The following is a 20,362-nucleotide window of genomic DNA, read 5'->3' as shown; positions in this document are numbered from 1 at the left end:
TTTTCGATTGAGTCCTAAAGTAGGATTCGTCCTAAGATCGGACTCAATCTTAGGACGTCAAGCAATATATCTTAGGATGGTCTTTCGATTGTCACAAAAGTTATGACAAATTTCGGATGGTTCTAAGTTACAGGCAAAATCTAGAACGTCACCCGAATACAAATATGACTGCTATGTACTTTCAATTGCAAAGACGAGCTAATAATATTCGTCGTAATAGAATATTTCAAGAAAGGCACGGATATATGTTTGGGGGGCTAAAGTTTGAACCATGCCCGGGCCATGATTTTAACAAATTAAATCTGCAATGTCAGGGAAATTTAGTGTACATTTGAAGATTTCTGGCCCAGTGAAACTTTAGATTTTTAAAGATTTTCTGTATATACTTGTATATGAAACATTTATCCCCTATTGTGGCCCTACCCTACCCTCGAGGACAATGATGTTTACAAATTTGAATTTGCATTATGTCAGGAAGCTTTCATGTATATTTGAACATTCCTAGCCTAGTGGTTCTTAAGCAGATTTTCCCGATATATTTCTTTGTAAAGCTTTCACCCCCCTAATGTGGCACCTTCTTACCTTACAGCATGGTCTGATTAACCAGATCTGACGCAGACCACCTGTTACACAGGAAGCTACCACTTTACCAACTAATCTACCGTAGCTTTCTTTGTTGATATAAATGTTCGTTAATTTCCGGAGTCAAATCAAATCTAATTTTCCTATTCCTATGTTTCAAAATAAAGATGATTTCAAACGAATGTTCACCTCTTTTGTTTGAAAATGAATGTTATAATAGTTTTTCATTTGTAAAATTATACCTAAGTAAAGTATACAAGCCAAACACTGTTCCTCCTGTGATAGAAAGAACTGATCGAGGCCTGTAGGGCCGATATGAGTTCTTTCTCTCGCAGAATGGGCAGTTTGAGGCTTATATCCTACTTAAAACATTACATATTTTGTTCTAAGTGTGGACGGGCTCAGGTAAACCCATTGACAATTGTTATTATGAATAAAGCTATTTTTGAATAGTCTGACAAATCTTGCCTAGAAGTATGCTTCAAATGTTCACTTACTGGACAATGTCAGATAAGTAATCTTGTACTACAGGTTTTATATTCACTTTGTATGTAGTACTGAGTCATATGAAGATGTCGTCCTTTGATAGGGGAGCATTTTCATTGCACAATTCAAAGGATTTTAATGAAATTACTGCGAATATTATGTTAATGAGTGTTATATGATAAACAACAGGGAGGGTGAGAAGGTGATGGAGCCAACTTTTGATCTGAAAAACAGTGTTTTTGAATATTTGGATGAGAAAATAATTACTGCCAGCCAAAAGAACCTAATCCGCCCATCTCGTGAAATGAAATGAAATTATTCATGAAAGCGAAAATGATAATTCAAAATTAGGATATGTTAACGAATAAAACATTAAAAATAGCGTTGTTAAAAAATGTCGGAATGTACCGTACCTCTGGATCCATCGAAATTCAAATACAGCATGGAAATATGTCTTTCAAATTTAAGTTTTGATGTGATATAATAATTGCCAATGGAATTTAAAACGTTGTGAATCTTAAAGTTAGAGCAAAGAATTCTACTAAGGGAAATATCGTTTTTAAGTGTTTCAGTGATTTTTCCAGTATCTGTGCTGATTCTTAATTGTAGGAAATTTAAGATTAAAATCAATTTGTATCTCGTTGACAAGTGTATTGTCTCTCTTTTATTTTCAGCCTACCTGTAGATGTCTAATAAGTTTTTGGGTTAATAAATCTAAATCTATGGTATCACTGAGTTCGGGCCCAAACGGGCCTAGCCCCTGTGGGTTTACCTGGCAATGTCCAATAAGTTGACAATTACTGTCAATTACTTTTAAGAACGGACAGAATATGTCCTTTCTTTAAAATAATGGACATCAATTGTCAACTTATTGGACACTTATAGGTAAGTTTTTCATTATAAGTGGAATTTCTTCTATATAAAAGCATAAAAAGGCAAAGGATTGCGTGACAAAAATGTTTTTAAAAATGTGATAATCTTACAACCATCCTAAGACCAACCCAATTTCAACTTTGTTGGCTTTCACATGACTATAAATGTAGCCCGCATCGTCGATATTTAAAACAAAATCAAAGAAGCCTCTTCATTACGAAAATATGTTCGAACTTGATAACGTACCCGAAGTAGCTCTATACAAAATACGATAACACGTGATTTGGATGCATTATCCGCTATTTTGTGAACATAAACAGGCCTTCAACGTCATGTACTTTAAGAAGAGTGTATTAGGTACATACGGTATACACGCATACATAATTTATTTACCAATCCGCTAATTTTCGTAGCACGTGCTTTTCAGATTTGAAAATAGATAATCAAAGTATTTTCATAAATATTTATACGAGCCCAGATATTTTATGATATTTTGCTCCAAGGCAAATAAGATCAGGAGCCTGAGAAAAGGAGAGGGTTGTCTTTTTTTGGAGGGAGGGGGTACTTGTGACATATTTAGAGCATTGTAAAATTGAACGAAACTTATGTTGCATGTCAACAGTTTAATCTACATAAATTTTCCGTATCTAGTTGAAAATAAGTACATGTCTTTGAATAACAATAAAATTTGTACTGATTTCTAACTTAATTCTTTTCAGCGGTGGTATCTGGAAATAAATCACCGAAAGTGTTTAGGTGCATGCATTAGCAGTATCATCACCTTTCATCACAACGAATAAATAACATGCATTAAAAGATGTCAAACACACATATAGCATATATAATCCAAATAGAAAGAGTTGATATCACACAGTAAAAATAATTCAATAAAAAGGCAGGAAAATATGCAGTTCCAAAATAAATTTAAATCACTAACGCTTTCTGGATTTTAACATCCATCCTCAGGTGAATACAAACATTGAATATATATATATATATCTATATATATCTATACCTATATATATATATATATATATATATATATATATATATATATAGTGGGATAAATCTCCGATATAATCTTCTAGAGTGCTCGACATGGCCTCACGGAACTACATAAATTGATGATCAGATGGAGTTCAATTACATAACATTTATTTCTCTACAGGCTGTTTCGTAAGGGTATGGTTTCCCCTCACTCGTCGGGAGAAAAATCTTATGAAATAATTTTTCTCCCGACGAGTGAGGGGAAACTATCCCCTGTAGAGAAATTAATGGTATGTGATTGAACTCCATCTGATCATCAATTTATATATATATATATATATATATATATATATATATATGTATATATATAAAGCAGATGAAATTTCACTTTATTTGGATACCCACTTCCGCCCCTACCCGGGGTTTAACTCACGACCTGCGGAACCAAATCTCCTAGCAGCATGTAACCAGCGCGCTAGCCCGCTCGACCATCTAGGCAAGTATTATGTTCATTTAAGAGTACATTGCTATTTCTGTGCTTTATCTATCTATCTATCTATCTATCTATCTATCTATCTATCTATCTATCTATATATATATATATATATATATATAATCAGTGCACATCAAGCATAGCTGAAATTTAATTAAAAAAAATATATCAAAATTGTAAGGCAATTAAATAATGTCACTTGATTTGTAAACGGGGAAAGCACGAGATCGATTCCTATTCCTAACGTGAATGTTTTCCTTGGTATTAAGACCCGCCCACTTTGTTTATCATTATTCATGAAGGAGTGCCATGACGAAAACTGCTTGGTATGGGGTTTAAAAATTGTTATGTCAAAATTTCTCGTGACAAAAAACAACAACAAATGGAACTATTAAAACTTTTCAGAAACCATTGTCTGTGGCCTCTATGTATAACATGTTCACATTTGCACAATAGAATTGCTTTTATTGACCACGGAAAAGGGGACCGACTCTAATAGCTTTTTCACCTCATCCTTTATATCTGTGATTCGCATTCAGGGCAATATCAGTTCGTGTACGTGGTATTTTAATGTCATATCCAAACCCTGTAACTCACTTTTAAATGCCGAACATTTGACGAAGGAGCATTCACTACATGTACCTAAGTTTGTCGTGGCCATGACACGAGTTGAACTCACTCACGACGTCCCGGTCAGAAAGCGAACGCTTTACCACTACTTTACCGAGACCAGTATTTTCACTAACCTTCTAAACCGTTTGCGTCAATTGAGTAAACTGTTCTGGTTTATATGTGTAATAGAGTGAATTTTACATGTTTTTAATACTTTATTTCAGGGATTTTTATTTATTGAAAATAAATTGCTTTAATTCAATTTCTTTACAGAGTTTTGAAATTTGATATGAGAATAAAGTTTTATCTAATTGAAATCATTATTATAACTATGACTTGTGTTTGTCTTGTTATTTCATTACTTATTAAATTTTACTGCTTACTATGCAGAACAGGTTTTTCTTTAGGATAATTGTTACTATTTATAGATCACTCTAGCTTGGTCACATGGTTTTTAGGAGGGAAATTTCTTTTGAGGACAGGTATTCTTGTTTTCATGCTTAAGTGGCACAGAAGGGTTTTTCGATAAAAGTTTCATATAGTAGCTTGTTCTTTGCTAGTGGATTGATTTATTGGATGGAGATTTATTCTATTTGATCAGGTTAGTATTAAAGTTAGGATGCACTATTTCTTTATTTTCACTACTTTATCTTGTCTGAGTGAATGTTTGAATGATAGACAATATGAGGAGTGAATGATCTTTGCAAGTTTGCACGAATGCTGTAAATAATTGATATATAATTAAATAAGATTCAAATTAATGTATTTAACTTTTAAAGGAGAGAATGAATGTTTTACACTTTATAAATACTTAAGAGTAAATATTCATTCATGCAATAAATTATAACTCTACAGTAAATACCTATTTTATTATAGTTAAAACATCAACACATTCTATAAAGTAGGAGGATTTCTTAATGTTTGCACCGACCTTTGCACCTCATGGGAGGTAAGGTTAATTGTAGAGATGTTTTACTATAAATTCAGTATTTCACAAGAAAATTGTTAAAGCATTTATAGTCAGCTTTCTTTTTGTTCAATTCATGTACTTTAGCAGTTTAGCATGAATTATCTATTATTTAGAATGTATTCAGTTTGTGTATATCATAAACTCTTTACTATGATAAGCTTATCCATGCTAAGCTTAGGGAAAGATTATTGATTCAAGAAATCATTGTAATTCATAATTTCTATGTATTTTAACCTCTCTTTTAATATTTTGATAAGGCCCTTGATTGTAAAACTTCTTATGCAGAGTTATTGTTATTGTATTCATTTTCAGGGTCATGCAACAATCATCACCACAATAAAGATAAAACCCACGAAACCGGAGTTATTATTATTACACCCGGTTACATATGGACTAAATAAGTAATAATTGAAGCCAGTTTTAATGCAAAACGTTTTTCAGAAAAAAATGGAAAATATTCCAGCAATAAGTATATGTTAACTGCATTCATGTTCAAAGCTATGAATAAATTATCAAAGCATTACATCACCACTTCCCTTCCAATAGTTGTATTTACCTTTCTCCCTGTATATTTTGCTCTGAAAAATACAAATGTTAATTCAATGAAAGAGCAGCAAATGTGTACAAAATAATTCTCTACTGAATTTAATCATATGAATGAAAGGTGAAGATAACGAACAGTGAGCAATAACGAACAGTGATCAATCTCATAACTCCCATAAGCAATACAAAATAGATAGTCGGGCAAACACGGATCCCTGAACACATCAGATGTGGGATCAGGTGCCTAGGAGGAGCAAGCATCCCCTGTTGACCGGTCACATCCTCCGTGAGCCCTATATCCTGATCAGGTAAACGGAGTTATCCGAAGTCAAAATCATTGTGCAAAGAACGGTTTAACAACCGGTGTGAAACACGTCAGACAGCATTTGCCCTAATGATAGGTTGTATTGACGAACTAGATCGTTATAACGACCATAGAATTTGCGAAATGCTGACTTTAATCGAGACTGTTGAAACCCCTGTATCATCAACTTGTTTGTCAGTAGCTGACCTCGATTTAAAAACTGACTATACGCAGAACATTCTCTTGCGTATCATACAGCTGATATGTCAGTTTGCCGTTAATGTCTACTTTCAATAAAAGTATGAAGCAGAAGTGGACGACTCTGTAGTGTCTTTTATTTATTACATGTACTTATACCATTTTTCTCTTTTAATTAAATGGATATTTGGAAACACGTCTGGAGAAAATGTGATTCGTAAAGTATCATAACATGGCATACTTTAACACAGCATGTCATCTTATATCAATCTACACTTATAACAAATTCATTAATTGTATTATTCTATATGGTAAGCAATATATTTTCATTTGTTTATTGCAAAATAAAATACCAAATCTATCTATCACTTACGACGGCGTATTCGTGCCAATTTACCTAGCAGAAAAAATATAAATAAATCGTAGAAATGATTTATCAAATCGTAGAAACGACTTTCTAAATCGTAGAAACGACTTTCTTAATCATAGAAACGACCTTTTAAATCGTTTCTACGATTTAATATATCGTAGAAACGATTTATTTTTATTTTTTCTGCTAAGTAAATTGGCACGAATACGCCGTCGTAACCACTTAACTGGATCTGTTCTTTTTATGTGTACGGTATGTATGTACTCTTTGAAAGTGTTCAGACGTAGAGAGTGTTTCAAAACAAATGCTATTGGTATTGACTTCAATGTTTGTTTGTTTGTATGAAAGAAAAATAATAAAAACTAGTGATCCTAATTGTTCGCGAACAATTAGAGGGCTTTCCACCTACAATGATTTAAAAAAAAGATATTTAAGAATATTTAAGATGATGTACGAAATTCAAAATGACCAAGAAAATTTCATTAATAATTTTCACGATGACATTGACCTCATTTTGAAGGGCAAAGGTCATCGGTCTTAATGCAAGTGATCCCATGTCTCTATCTATATTAATGTAAAAGGTATAAGCTTAAAAAAAGTTAATCAAGACATTCAGGGGCAATAAAAAAATTTATGGGTTTTCGGTTACTTTCGGTTAGCTTATCAATGCTAAAAATACTTTGAAAGACCTTGAAAATGGAAAAAAATTAATTTAGATGATGACCTTGATATTTGACCTTGACCTCATTTTGAAGGTAAAAGGTCATCGGTCTTGATGCAAGTGGTCCCATGTCTCTATCTATATTAATCTAAAAGTTATAGGCTAAGATAATGATATTGGAGACTTTCAGGGGCAATAACTATGCTTAAGGGTTTTCGTATCCCTTTGAATATTTTTTCTTTGCAAGAGGGTTTTACTGTGAATTCATTAGCGAAGGTTTCGTGTCTCTATGACTTTCCGTTAAGTAGGAGTAGCGATAACAAGGTTTTCGACGCGAGTCTCCGAAATTCACAGAAGGGTCAAAGTTCAAAGTTGTAATGCATACTATCAAAACCAATCAAGAAGTCAATACTTACCCATATAATACTTCAACGCTATCTTAAGCAGGAAAGACAGTATAAAAAGTGCTATTTTTTCCTCTTTTCTGATGACCTTGACCTTTGACCTTGACCTAATTTTCAAGGTCAAAGGTCACCGATCCTATTCCAGTTGGTCCCATGTCTCTACGACAATCCGTGCTCAAGCTTGACATGTTTTACGAATAAATCGCAAAACATAAAGAGGCATTAACTCCCTTTAGGGGACACCGAATCCCTTCATTTTAAATTCTTCGCTTCTACTAATTACCCTCTATGTTTTAGAAAAGGTTTCATCCTCCTATCGTTTACGGTTACAAAGTAGAAGCGCTAACAATTAATTCTGCTAAAAGGTCAAATAACTCCGTAAGGGGTCAAAGTTCAATTACGCAGGGTGAACTGTATTCGTTTCTCAAGAAGTACTATATGATGGACTATAAAGTTTTTCAATAAGTCTTAAGAGGAAAAAAATTTTTGACGGCAGGAAAATAATAATAATAACTAGTAATCCTAATTGTTCGCGAACAATTAGAGGGCTTTCCACCTACAATGATTTAAAAAAAGATATTTAAGAATATTTAAAAGACTTTGAAAATAAAAAATAATAATTATAAAAAGTGCTATTTTTTCCTCTTTTCTGATGACCTTGACCTTTGATCTTGACCTCATTTTGAAGGTCAAAGGTCATTAGTCTCAATGCAAGTGATCCCTTGTCTTTATCTATATTAATAATGTGAAAGCTATAGGCTGAAAACATGTTAATCAAGACATTCAGGGGCAATAATTTGTTCAGGGGTTTTCGGTTAGCTTCTCAACGCTAAAAATACGTTGAAAGACCTTGAAAATGGAAGAAAAAAAAATATATTGATGATGAACTTGATCTTTGACCTTGACCTCATTTTGAAGGTCAAAGGTCATCGGTCTTAATGCAAGTGATCCCATGTCTCTAACTAAATTAATATAAAAGTTATAGGCTTAGATAATGATATTGGAGACTTTCAGGGGCAATAACTATGCTTAAGGGTTTTCGTATCCCTTCCATTAATTTCTCAGTGCAAGGGGCTTTTACTCTGAAGTCATTAGCGAAGGTTTCATGTCTCTATGACTTTCGCTTTAGTAGGAGTAGCGATAACAAGCTTTTCAATGCGAGTCTCCGAAATTCATGAAAGGGTCAAAGTTCAAAGTTATCATGCATAATATCTGAACCAATCATGAAGTCAATACTTACCGATATAATATTTCAATGCTATCTTAAGCAGGAAAAAGGGTATAAAAAGTGTTATTTTCTGGCCTTTTGGGGTGACCTTGACCTAATTTTCAAGGTTAAACGTCAACGATCCCATTCCAGTTGGTCCCGTGTCTCTACGATAAACCGTTCTCATGTTGGACATTATTTACGAATAAATCGTAAAACCTAAGGGGCAATAACTCCCCTGAGGGGTCTTCGAATCCTTTTGATTAATGCCCATATGAATCCATCTAAGTTTCTTCTATGTTTCAGCAAAGGTTTGATGCTCCTATCTTTTACGATTAAAGAGGAGTAGCGATAACAAGGATTTTTACGTAAAGTCCAATAACTCCGTAAAAGGTCAAAGGTCAATTACGCAGGGTCAGATGTGATCATGTTTCGAAAAGTTGAATATGATGGGCTATAAAACTTTTCGATAAGTCTAAAGATGTCAAATTATGTTTTGGCGGAAAGAAAAGAAGGAAGAAAATAATAATAACTAGTAATCCTAATTGTTCGCGAACAATTAGAGGGCTTTCCACCTACAATGATTGAAAAAGAGATATTTAAGAATATTTAAAAGACTTTGAAAATAAAAAATAATAATTTTTATGGTGACCTTGACCTTTGACCTTGACCTCATTTTGAAGGTCAAAGGTCATCAGTCTTATGCAAGTGATCCCATGTCTTTATCTATATTAATAATGTAAAAGCTATAAGCTTAAAACATGTTAATCAAGATATTTAGGGGCACTAATTTGTTCAGGGGTTTTCGGTTACTTTCGGTTAGCTTTTCAATGTTAAAAATACGTTGAAAGACCTTGAAAATGGAAAAAAAATAATTTTGATGATGACCTTGACCTTTGACCTTGACCTCATTTTGAAGGTCAAAGGTCATCGGTCTTAATGCAAGTGATCCCATGTCTCTAACTAAATTAATATAATAGTTATAGGCTTAGATAATGATATTGGAGACTTTCAGGGGCAATAACTATGCTTAAGGGTTTTTGTATCCCTTCCATTAATTTCTCAGTGCAAGGGGCTTTTACTTTGAAGTCATTAGCGAAGGTTTCATGTCTCTATGACTTTCGCTTTAGTAGGAGTAGCGATAACAAGCTTTTCAATACGAGTCTCCGAAATTCACGAAAGGGTCAAAGTTCAAAGTTATCATGCATAGTATCTGAACCAATCATGAAGTCAATAGTTACCGATATAATATTTCAATGCTATCTTAAGCAGGAAATACGGTATAAAAAGTGTTATTTTCTGGCCTTTTGGGGTGACCTTGACCTTTGACCTAATTTTCAAGGTCAAAGGACAGCGATCCCATTCCAGTTGGTCCCGTGTCTCTATGATAAACTGTTCTCATGTTGGACATTATTTACCAATAAATCGTAAAACCTAAGGGGCAATAACTCCCCTGAGGGGTCTTCGAATCCTTTTGATTAATGCCCATATGAATCCATCTAAGGCTCTTCTATGTTTCAGCAAAGGTTTGATGCTCCTATCTTTTACGATTAAAGAGGAGTAGCGATAACAAGGATTTTTACGTAAAGTCCAATAACTCCGTAAAAGGTCTAAGGTCAATTACGCAGGGTCACATGTGATCATGTTTCGAGAAGTTGAATATGATGGGCTATAAAACTTTTCAATAAGTCTAAAGATGTCAAATTATTTTTTGGCGGAAAGAAAAGAAGGAAGAAAATAATAATAAACAGAACAATATCAATAGGACTTTCCACAGAATGGTGGAAAGCCCTAATAAAAAACAGAACAATATCAATAGGACTTTCCACAGGAAGGTGGAAAGCCCTAATAATTGAGACGAAAGTGCCACGTATTGAATACGTTTGTCAATCCTAGGTCAGAATGGGAATCCTTGATGATTTAACGTCCAAAATGCGCGGTCGAGTCCATTCAGAATTCTCGTATACTGTTGATTTCTACATTTCAAGATTTGCAACTGACCAGGTGTAAAGGTGCACGTTTTCCGTTCTCGGATGGAAAAAGGGGTGGGTTCGATTCCCTCGGTCAGTCTACCAGGAAATGTGGAGTCGTCGCACGTACGGAGAGTTCGATATTGGCAATAGTTAAGACGTAATACATTATCCCTTATTTCTTGGAGAAAACAGGGTTTGTTTGGGTAAATCAGCTTGATAATGGTCCAATATAGAGAAACAAATGATCATACAGTAAAAAATACCACCGCGACACACTTTCGACCCCAATAAAGACCAAAAAGTACGTGCAACATGTCGCATTCCCTTTTTCGCATTGAATGAAGTTGCGATTTATTTTTTCCACAAACGAAGTGTTACAAACATTACGACTTAACCCAAATTGATTGTTTTAAGCATCAATTTCATGTTCAATTCAATTTTCGCATTCGCTTAGGCATAAAACAGTGCAAGGTGGCAGTTGGGTAGAACACTAGTAATCCTAATTGTTCGCGAACAATTAGAGGACTTTCCACCTTTTCAGTGCTTTTTCTTGAAAATTAATTTTCAAATCATTTTCAACTTCTATACTTCTTCACTTCTTTTATCACCTAACCGGACAACGCCTAAATCCTTTATATATATATAAAAAAAGCACAAAAAAAAAAAAAAAAAAAAAAAAAAAAAAAAAAAAAAAAAAAAAAAAAAAAAAAAAAACAGTTCCGACGGTCACCCATCCAACTACTCGTCACAATGAATGTTGCTTAACTTCCATCATGGCGACAGACTCTCTACCACTACACCAGACTGACTTGCTTAATAACAAACAAGTCCAAGTGAATTATAAACTGTTTAGGGCCACGAAAGCCATTGTTTAAAGATCGTAACATCCAAAGACAATAAATAAAGGAATTTTAAGGGTTTTCTTGTTGTTCTTCTGTGTGTTTGAACGTAGGACAGGCGTCAATGTGCAGGGATCTAGTGTGCTTTTAGGAGGACGTGCCGAGAGACCGCAAGTCCTGTTGTGTTGTATTGTGGACCACCACGGACTCGCACCGGGAGGTGTGTGACCTTGACCTTTGACCTTGACCTCCTTTTGAAGGTCAAGGTCATCGGTCTTCTGACAAGTGCTCCCGTGTCTCTAGGTCTATTCCTGTCCAAGTTAGAAGCTGAAATAACGATATCGGAGATTTGCAGGGGCAATAACTCTGCTCAAGGGGTTCCGGTGCCCTTCGGTTGACTTCTCACTGCAAGGGAGTTTCACTGGGAACTCCTCAGCGAAAGTTTCGTGTCTCTACGACTTTCGGTTCTGGAGGAGTAGCGATAACAAGGTTTTCAACGCGCGTCGCCACAGTTCGCAGAGGGGTCCAAATTGAGAATTGTCATTCACGATACGGAGACCCGTCCAGAATTCCATGCTGACCCATGTGGTATTTCACTGCTATCTGAAGCGGGAAAGAGAGTATAAAAAGTGCCATTTTTTGGTCTTTGGGGATGACCTTGACCTTTGACCTTGACCTGATTTTCAAGGTCAAAGGTCAAGTATTCCATTCCAGTTGGTTTCGTCTTTCTACGACTTATATTTTAGGAATTTTGAATTTTTCCGTAAAAATCGTAAACTTTCAGGGCCATTAACTCCCTTTAGGGATCACCGAAAACTTAAAAGTAAACATTACAACGTTTCAGCTTGATAGACTAAACAATTTAGTGAAAGTTTCATGCTCTTATCATTTACGGTTTTCGAGGTGAACCGATAACAAGGGTTTTTTTGCGTAAAGTCCCATAAGTTCGTTAGGGGTCAAAGATCAAATACGCAGTGTGAGATCTGAGCATGTTTCGAGATGTCAAATATGATGGTCTACATTGTTTTTCGATAAGTCTTAAAACGTCAAGAGCTTCTCGCGGCGGAAAGAAAAGAAGACAAATAATAATAAGTATAATAATAATAATAATAAACAGAACAATAACAAAAGGTCTTTCCACAGAAAGGTGGAAAGCCCTAATAATAAACAGAACAACATCAATAGAACTTTCCACAGAAAGGTGGAAAGCCCTAATAATAACTAGTAATCCTAATTGTTCGCGAACAATTAGAGGTCTTTCCACCTTTTCAGACATTCAAACAATGTCTCTGAATACAAAAAAAATGTGTACTTTATATGCTTTAGACGGTATAAAAATTGCTTATTTTCAAAGTTTCTAGATGACCTTGACCTTTGACCTTGACCTAATTTTCAAGGTCAAAGGTCAGGGATGTCACTTCAGTTGGTCCTGTCTTCCTACAACAAATACTTTAGGAGTTGTAAATTTCTACGCTAAATTAAAAAATTTTAAGGGCATTAATTCCCGTTAGGGATCAACGAATCATCAAAAACAGGAAGTCATCTTTTACAATTGATCAGGCAATAAGTTTAGTGAACATTTCGTGTTCGTCCCATTTACAGTTTCCATACTGTAGTGATAACAATGGTTTTTACGCAAGTCGCTGTGAATCGAAGAAAGGTCAAAGTTCAGAGTCGTAATGCAATGCATTGACTTAAGTTGCTTCTTGACATATTGTGCATATTATACCTAATCTGCACTTTATATGCTTTAGACGGTGTGAAAATTGCTTATTTTCAAAGTTTCTAGATGACCTTGACCTTTGACCTTGACCTGATTTTCAAGGTCAAAGGTCAGGGATGTCACTTCAGTTGGTCCTGTCTTCCTACAACAAATACTTTAGGAGTTGTAAATTTCTACGCTAAATTAAAATTTTTTAAGGGCATTAATTCCCGTTAGGGATCAACGAATAATCAAAAACAGGAAGTCATCTTTTACAATTGATCAGGCAATAAGTTTAGTGAACATTTCGTGTTCGTCCCATTTACAGTTTCAATACTGTAGTGATAACAATGGTTTTTACGCAAGTCGCTGTAAATCGAAGAAAGGTCAAAGTTCAGAGTCGTAATGCAATGCATTGACTTAAGTTGGTTCTTGACATATTGTGCATATTATACCTAATCTGCACTTTATATGCTTTAGACGGTGTGAAAATTGCTTATTTTCAAAGTTTCTAGATGACCTTGACCTTTGACCTTGACCTGATTTTCAAGGTCAAAGGTCAGGGATGTCACTTCAGTTGGTCCTGTCTTCCTACGACAAATACTTTAGGAGTTGTAAATTTCTACGCGAAATCGAAAACTTTCAAGGGCATTAATTCCCGTTACGGATCGAGAAACCATCAAAAACAGGTAGTCATCTTTTACAATTTTGATCAGGCAATAAGTTTAGTGAACATTTCGTGTTCGTACCATTTACGGTTTCCATACTGTAGTGATAACAATGGTTTTTACGCAAGTCGCTGTAAATCGAAGAAAGATCAAAGTTCAGAGTCGTAACGCAATGCGTTGGAATAAGTTGGTTTGTGACTACTTGCGCATATAACACTTTATCTGTACTTTCTATGCTTTAGACTGTATGAAAAGTGCTTATTTTTAAAGTTTCCAGATGACCTGATTTTCAAGGTCAAAGGTCAAGTATTCCATTCCAGTTGGTTCCGTCTTTCTACGACTTATATTTTAGGAATTTTGAATTTTTCTGTAAAAATCGTAAACTTTCGGGGCCATTAACTCCCTTTAGGGATCACCGAAAACTTAAAAGTAAACACTACAACGCTTCAGCTTGATAGACTAAAGAATTTAGTGAAAGTTTCATGCTCTTAACATTTACGGTTTTCGAGGTGAACCGATAACAAGGGTTTTTTTGCGTAAAGTCTCATAAGTTCGTTAGGGGTCAAAGATCAAATACGCAGGGTGAGATCTGAGCATGTTTCGAGATGTCAAATATGATGGTCTACATTGTTTTTCGATAAGTCTTAAAACGTCAAGAGCTTCTCGTGGCGGAAAGAAAAGAAGACAAATAATAATAATAATAACTAGTAATCCTAATTGTTCGCGAACAATTAGAGGTCTTTCCACCTTTTCAGACATTCAAAGAATGTCTCTGAATACAAAAAAATGTGTACTTTATATGCTTTAGACGGTATAAAAATTGCTTATTTTCAAAGTTTCTAGATGACTTTGACCTTGACCTAATTTTCAAGGTCAAAGGTCAGGGATGTCACTTCAGTTGGTCCTGTCTTCCTACAACAAATACTTTAGGAGTTGTAAATTTCTACGCTAAATTTAAAATTTTTAAGGGCATTAATTCCCGTTAGGGATCAACGAATCATCAAAAACAGGAAGTCATCTTTTACAATTGATCAGGCAATAAGTTTATTGAACATTTCGTGTTCGTCCCATTTACGGTTTCAATACTGTAGTGATAACAATGGTTTTTACGCAAGTCGCTGTAAATCGAAGAAAGGTCAAAGTTCAGAGTCGTAATGCAATGCATTGACTTAAGTTGCTTCTTGACATATTGTGCATATTATACCTAATCTGCACTTTATATGCTTTAGACGGTGTGAAAATTGCTTATTTTCAAAGTTTCTAAATGACCTTGACCTTTGACCTTGACCTAATTTTCAAGGTCAAAGGTCAGGGATGTCACTTTAGTTGGTCCTGTCTTCCTACGGCAAATACTTTAGGAGTTGTAAATTTCTACGCGAAATCGAAAACTTTCAAGGGCATTAATTCCCGTTACGGATCGAGAAACCATCAAAAACGGAAGTCATCTTTTACAATTGATCAGGCAATAAGTTTAGTGAACATTTCGTGTTCGTACCATTTACGGTTTCCATACTGTAGTGATAACAATGGTTTTTACGCAAGTCGCTGTAAATCGAACAAAGGTCAAAGTTCAGAATGGTAATGATATGCGTTGACTTAAGTTGGTTCTTGACTACTTGTGCATAGTATACCTTATCTGTACTTTATATGCTTTAGACGGTGTGAAAATTGCTTATTTTCAAAGTTTCTAGATGACCTTGACCTTTGACCTTGACCTAATTTTCAAGGTCAAAGGTCAGGGATGTCACTTCAGTTGGTTCTGTCTTCCTACGACAAATACTTTAGGAGTTGTAAATTTCTACGCGAAATCGAAAACTTTCAAGGGCATTAATTCCCGTTACGGATCGAGAAACCATAAAAAACAGAAAGTCATCTTTTACAATTGATCAGGCAATAAGTTTAGTGAAGATTTCGTGTTCGTACCATTTACAGTTTCCATACTGTAGTGATAACAATGGTTTTTACGCAAGTCGCTGTAAATTCAAGAAAGGTCAAAGTTCAGAGTCGTAATGCAGTGCGTTGGAATAAGTTGGTTTGTGACTACTTGTGCATAAACACTTTATCTGTACTTTCTATGCTTTAGACTGTATGAAAAGTGCTTATTTTTAAAGTTTCCAGATGACCTTGACCTTTGACCTTGACCTGATTTTCAAGGTCAAAGGTCAAGTATTCTATTCCAGTTGGTTCCGTCTTTCTACGACTTATATTTTAGGAGTTTTGAATTTTTCCGTAAAAATCGTAAACTTTCAGGGCCATTAACTCCCTTTAGGGATCACGGAAAACTTAAAAGTAAACACTACAACGCTTCAGCTTGATTGACTAAAGAATTTAGTGAAAGTTTCATGCTCTTATCATTTACGGTTTTCGAGGTGAACTGATAACAAGGGTTTTTTGCGTAAAGTCCCATAAGTTCGTTAGGGGTCAACGATCAAATACGCAGGGTGAGATCTGAGCATGTTTCGAGATGTCAAATATGATGGTCTACATTGTTTTTCGATAAGTCTTAAAACGTCAAGAGCTTCTCGCGGCGGAAAGAAAAGAAGACAAATAATAATAATAATAATAAGAATAATAATAATAATAATAATAATAAACAGAACAATAACAAAAGGTCTTTCCACAGAAAGGTGGAAAGACCTAATAATAACGAGCTATAACTGTGTTGGGATGCCAACACAAATGTCTCCGAACACCTCCCTATGTCAGAAATGCTTTTTGATGCCAGATATGCACTCAGGATTCTCCAAAAACCCTAAAAACTAAAGTTGGTTGAAATCCGAGGGACTTGATTTTTGTCCGCCATTTTCTTTAATGGCGGCCATTTTGAAACATTTGAAAATTGATTGGAAGGAAATACTGATGCTAGAAATGAATTGTGGATACCCAATTTACCCCAGAACCCAAATGTTGTACAGATTTTAACACTTTCAAATATTTCAGTATATGGCAGCCATTTTGAAAATGGCGGCTCAAAAAAACATTTTGATGGTGGAAATGGACTTGTTGTCACTAAATTACCCTAGAAATAGAATTTGGTTAAAATTCGACAACCTTGAATTTTTGACGTTTTTTGGCCGCCATCTTGAAACGGCGGTCATTTTGAAAATTTAGAAAGTTGATTGCACCCCTCCTCATGACCCCCTATCAGCTCACAAAGTTTGAAGTGGATCTGTCGAAAGACTTTCATAAAATCGAGCGGACAAATTTCTCTGGAAAGAAGAGGAATAAAAAGAAGAAGAAGAAGAAGAAGAAGAAGAAGAAAATAAGAATAATAAGAAACGGAGCAAAAACAATATGTCTCCGACACTTTGTGTTCGGAGACATAATAATAATAACAGAACAATAACAAAAGGTCTTTCCACAGAAAGGTGGAAAATCCTAATAATAATAACTAGTAATCCTAATTGTTAGCGAACAATTAGAGGGATTTCCACCTACAATGGTTTAAAAAAAGATATTTAAGAATATTTAAGATGATGTACGAAACTCATAATGACCAAGAAAATTTAATTAATCATTTTCACGATGACTTTGACCTTTGACCTTGACCTCATTTTGAAGGTCAAAGGTCATCGGTGTTAATGCAAGTGATCCCATGTCTCTATCTATATTAATGTAAAAGCTATAAGCTTAAAAATGTTAATCAAGACATTCAGGGGCATCAATTTGTTTAGAGGTTTTCGATTACTTTCGGTTTGCTTATCAATGCTAAAAATACTTTGAAAGACCTTGAAAATGGAAAAAAAAATAATTTTGATGATGACCTTGACCTTTGACCTTGACCTCATTTTGAAGGTCAAAGGTCATCGGTCTTGATGCAAGTGGTCCCATGTCTCTATCTATATTAATCTAAAAGTTATAGGCTAAGATAATGATATTGGAGCCTTTCAGGGGCAATAACTATGCTTAAGGGTTTTCGTATCCCTTTGAATATTTTTTCTTTGCAAGAGGGTTATACTGTGAATTCATTAGCGAAGGTTTCGTGTCTCTCTGACTTTCCGTTAAGTAGGAGTTGCGATAACAAGGTTTTCGACGCGAGTCTCCGAAATTCACAGAAGGGTCAAAGTTCAAAGTTGTAATGCATACTATCAAAACCAATCAAGAAGTCAATACTTACCCATATAATACTTCAACGCTATCTTAAGCAGGAAAGACAGTATAAAAAGTGCTATTTTTTCCTCTTTTCTGATGACCTTGACCTTTGACCTTGACCTAATTTTCAAGGTCAAAGGTCACCGATCCTATTCCAGTTGGTCCCATGTCTCTACGACAATCCGTGCTCAAGCTCGACATGTTTTACGAATAAATCGCAAAACATAAAGAGGCATTAACTCCCTTTAGGGGACACCGAATCCCTTCATTTTAAATTATTCGCTTCTACTAATTACCCTCTATGTTTTAGAAAAGGTTTCATCCTCCTATCGTTTACGGTTACAAAGTAGAAGCGCTAACAATTAATTCTGCTAAAAGGTCAAATAACTCCGTAAGGGGTCAAAGTTCAATTACGCAGGGTGAACTGTATTCGTTTCTCAAGAAGTACTATATGATGGATTATAAAGTTTTTCAATAAGTCTTAAGACGAAAATTTTTTTTGACGGCAGGAAAATAATAATAACTAGTGATCCTAATTGTTCGCGAATAATTAGAAGTCTTTCCACCTACAATGATTTAAAAAAAGATATTTAAGAATATTTAAGATGATGTACAAAACTCAAAATAACCAAGAAAATTTCATTAGTAATTTTCACGATGATATTGACCTTTGACCTTGACCTCATTTTGAAGGTCAAAGGTCATCGGTCTTAATGCAAGTGGTCCCATGTCTCTATCTATATTAATCTAAAAGTTATAGGCTTAGATAATGATATTGGAGACTTTCAGGGGCAATAACTATGCTTAAGGGTTTTTGTATCCCTTTGATTATTTTTTCTTTGCAAGAGGGTTTTACTGTGAATTCATTAGCGAAGGTTTCGTGTCTCTATGACTTTCCGTTAAGTAAGAGTAGCGATAACAAGGTTTTCGACGCGAGTCTCCGAAATTCACAGAAGGGTCAGAGTTCAAAGTTGTAATGCATACTATCAAAACCAATCATGAAGTCAATACTTACCCATATAATATTTCAACGCTATCTTAAGCAGGAAAGAGAGTATAAAAAGTGCTATTTTTTCCTATTCCAGTTGGTCTCATCTTTCTACGACAAACCGTGCTCAAGCTCGACATGTTTTACGAATAAATCACAAAACATAAAGAGGCATTAACTCCCCTTAAGGGACACCGAATCCCTTCATTTTAAATTCTTCGCTTCTACTAATTACCCTCTATGTTTTAGAAAAGGTTTCATCCTCCTATCAGTTACGGTTACAAAATAGAAGTGCTAACAATGATTTCTGCGAAAGGTCAAATAACTCCGTAAGGGGTCAAAGTTCAATTACGCAGGATGAGCTGTATTCGTTTCTCAAGAAGTACTATATGATGGACTATAAAGTTTTTCGATAAGTCTTAAGACGAAAATTTTTTTTGACGGCAGGAAAATAATAATAATAATAATAATAATAACTAGTGATCCTAATTGTTCGCAAACAATTAGAGGGCTTTCCACCTGCAATGATTTTAAAAAAGACATTTAAGAATATTTAAGATGATGTACGAAACTCAAAATGACCAAGAAAATTTAATTAATAATTTTCACGATGACCTTGACCTTTGACCTTCACCTCATTTTGAAGGTCAAAGGTCATCGCTCTTAATGCAAGTGATCCCATGTCTCTATCTATATTAATGTAAAAGCTATAAGCTTAAAAAAATGTTAATCAAGATATTCAGGGGCAATAATTTGTTTATGGGTTTTCGGTTACTTTCGGTTAACTTATCAATGATAAAAATACTTTTAAAGACCTTGAAAATGGAAAAAAAAATAATTTTGATGATGACCTTGACCTATGACATTGACCTCATTTTGAAGGTCAAAGGTCATCGGTCTTAATGCAAGTGGTCTCATGTCTCTATCTATATTAATATAAAAGTTATAGGCTTAGATAATGATATTGGAGACTTTCAGGGGCAATAACTATGCTTAAGGGTTTTCGTATCCCTTTGATTATTTTTTCTTTGCAAGAGGGTTTTACTGTGAATTCATTAGCGAAGGTTTCGTGTCTCTATGACTTTCCGTTAAGTAGGAGTAGCGATAACAAGGTTTTCGACGCGAGTCTCCGAAATTCACAGAAGGGTCAAAGTTCAAAGTTGTAATGCATACTATCAAAACCAATCAAGAAGTCAATACTTACCCATCAAATATTTCAACGCTATCTTAAGCAGGAAAAAGAGTATAAAAAGTGCTATTTTTTCCTCTTTTCTGATGACCTTGACTTTTGACCTTGACCTAATTTTCAAGGTCAAATGTCACCGATCCTATTCCAGTTGGTCCCATGTCTCTACGACAAACCGTGCTCAAGCTCGACATGTTTTACGAATATATCGCAAAACATAAAGA

The 20,362-nt window shown here is 34.8% G+C and overlaps 1 protein-coding gene across 1 annotated transcript in view; it reads right to left on the bottom strand.

Annotated features, from left to right (window-relative positions):
- Positions 1 to 5,529: 5,529 nt before the first annotated feature.
- Positions 5,530 to 20,362, bottom strand: part of LOC130048670 (peroxidasin-like) — a 416,263-nt gene continuing 401,430 nt past the window's right edge. Inside the window, exon 10 of the mRNA XM_056145683.1 lies at positions 5,530 to 5,581. Within this exon, the coding sequence (XP_056001658.1) occupies positions 5,556 to 5,581 (26 nt within the window). The 3' untranslated portion in view covers positions 5,530 to 5,555. The remainder of the gene's footprint in view (positions 5,582 to 20,362) is intronic.

This window comes from Ostrea edulis, chromosome 1, assembly GCF_947568905.1.
Source record: "Ostrea edulis chromosome 1, xbOstEdul1.1, whole genome shotgun sequence".
Lineage (NCBI taxonomy): Eukaryota > Metazoa > Mollusca > Bivalvia > Ostreida > Ostreidae > Ostrea > Ostrea edulis.
The sequence above is the reverse complement of the archived record's forward strand: the minus strand, read 5'-3'. Positions and strand labels throughout refer to the sequence as shown.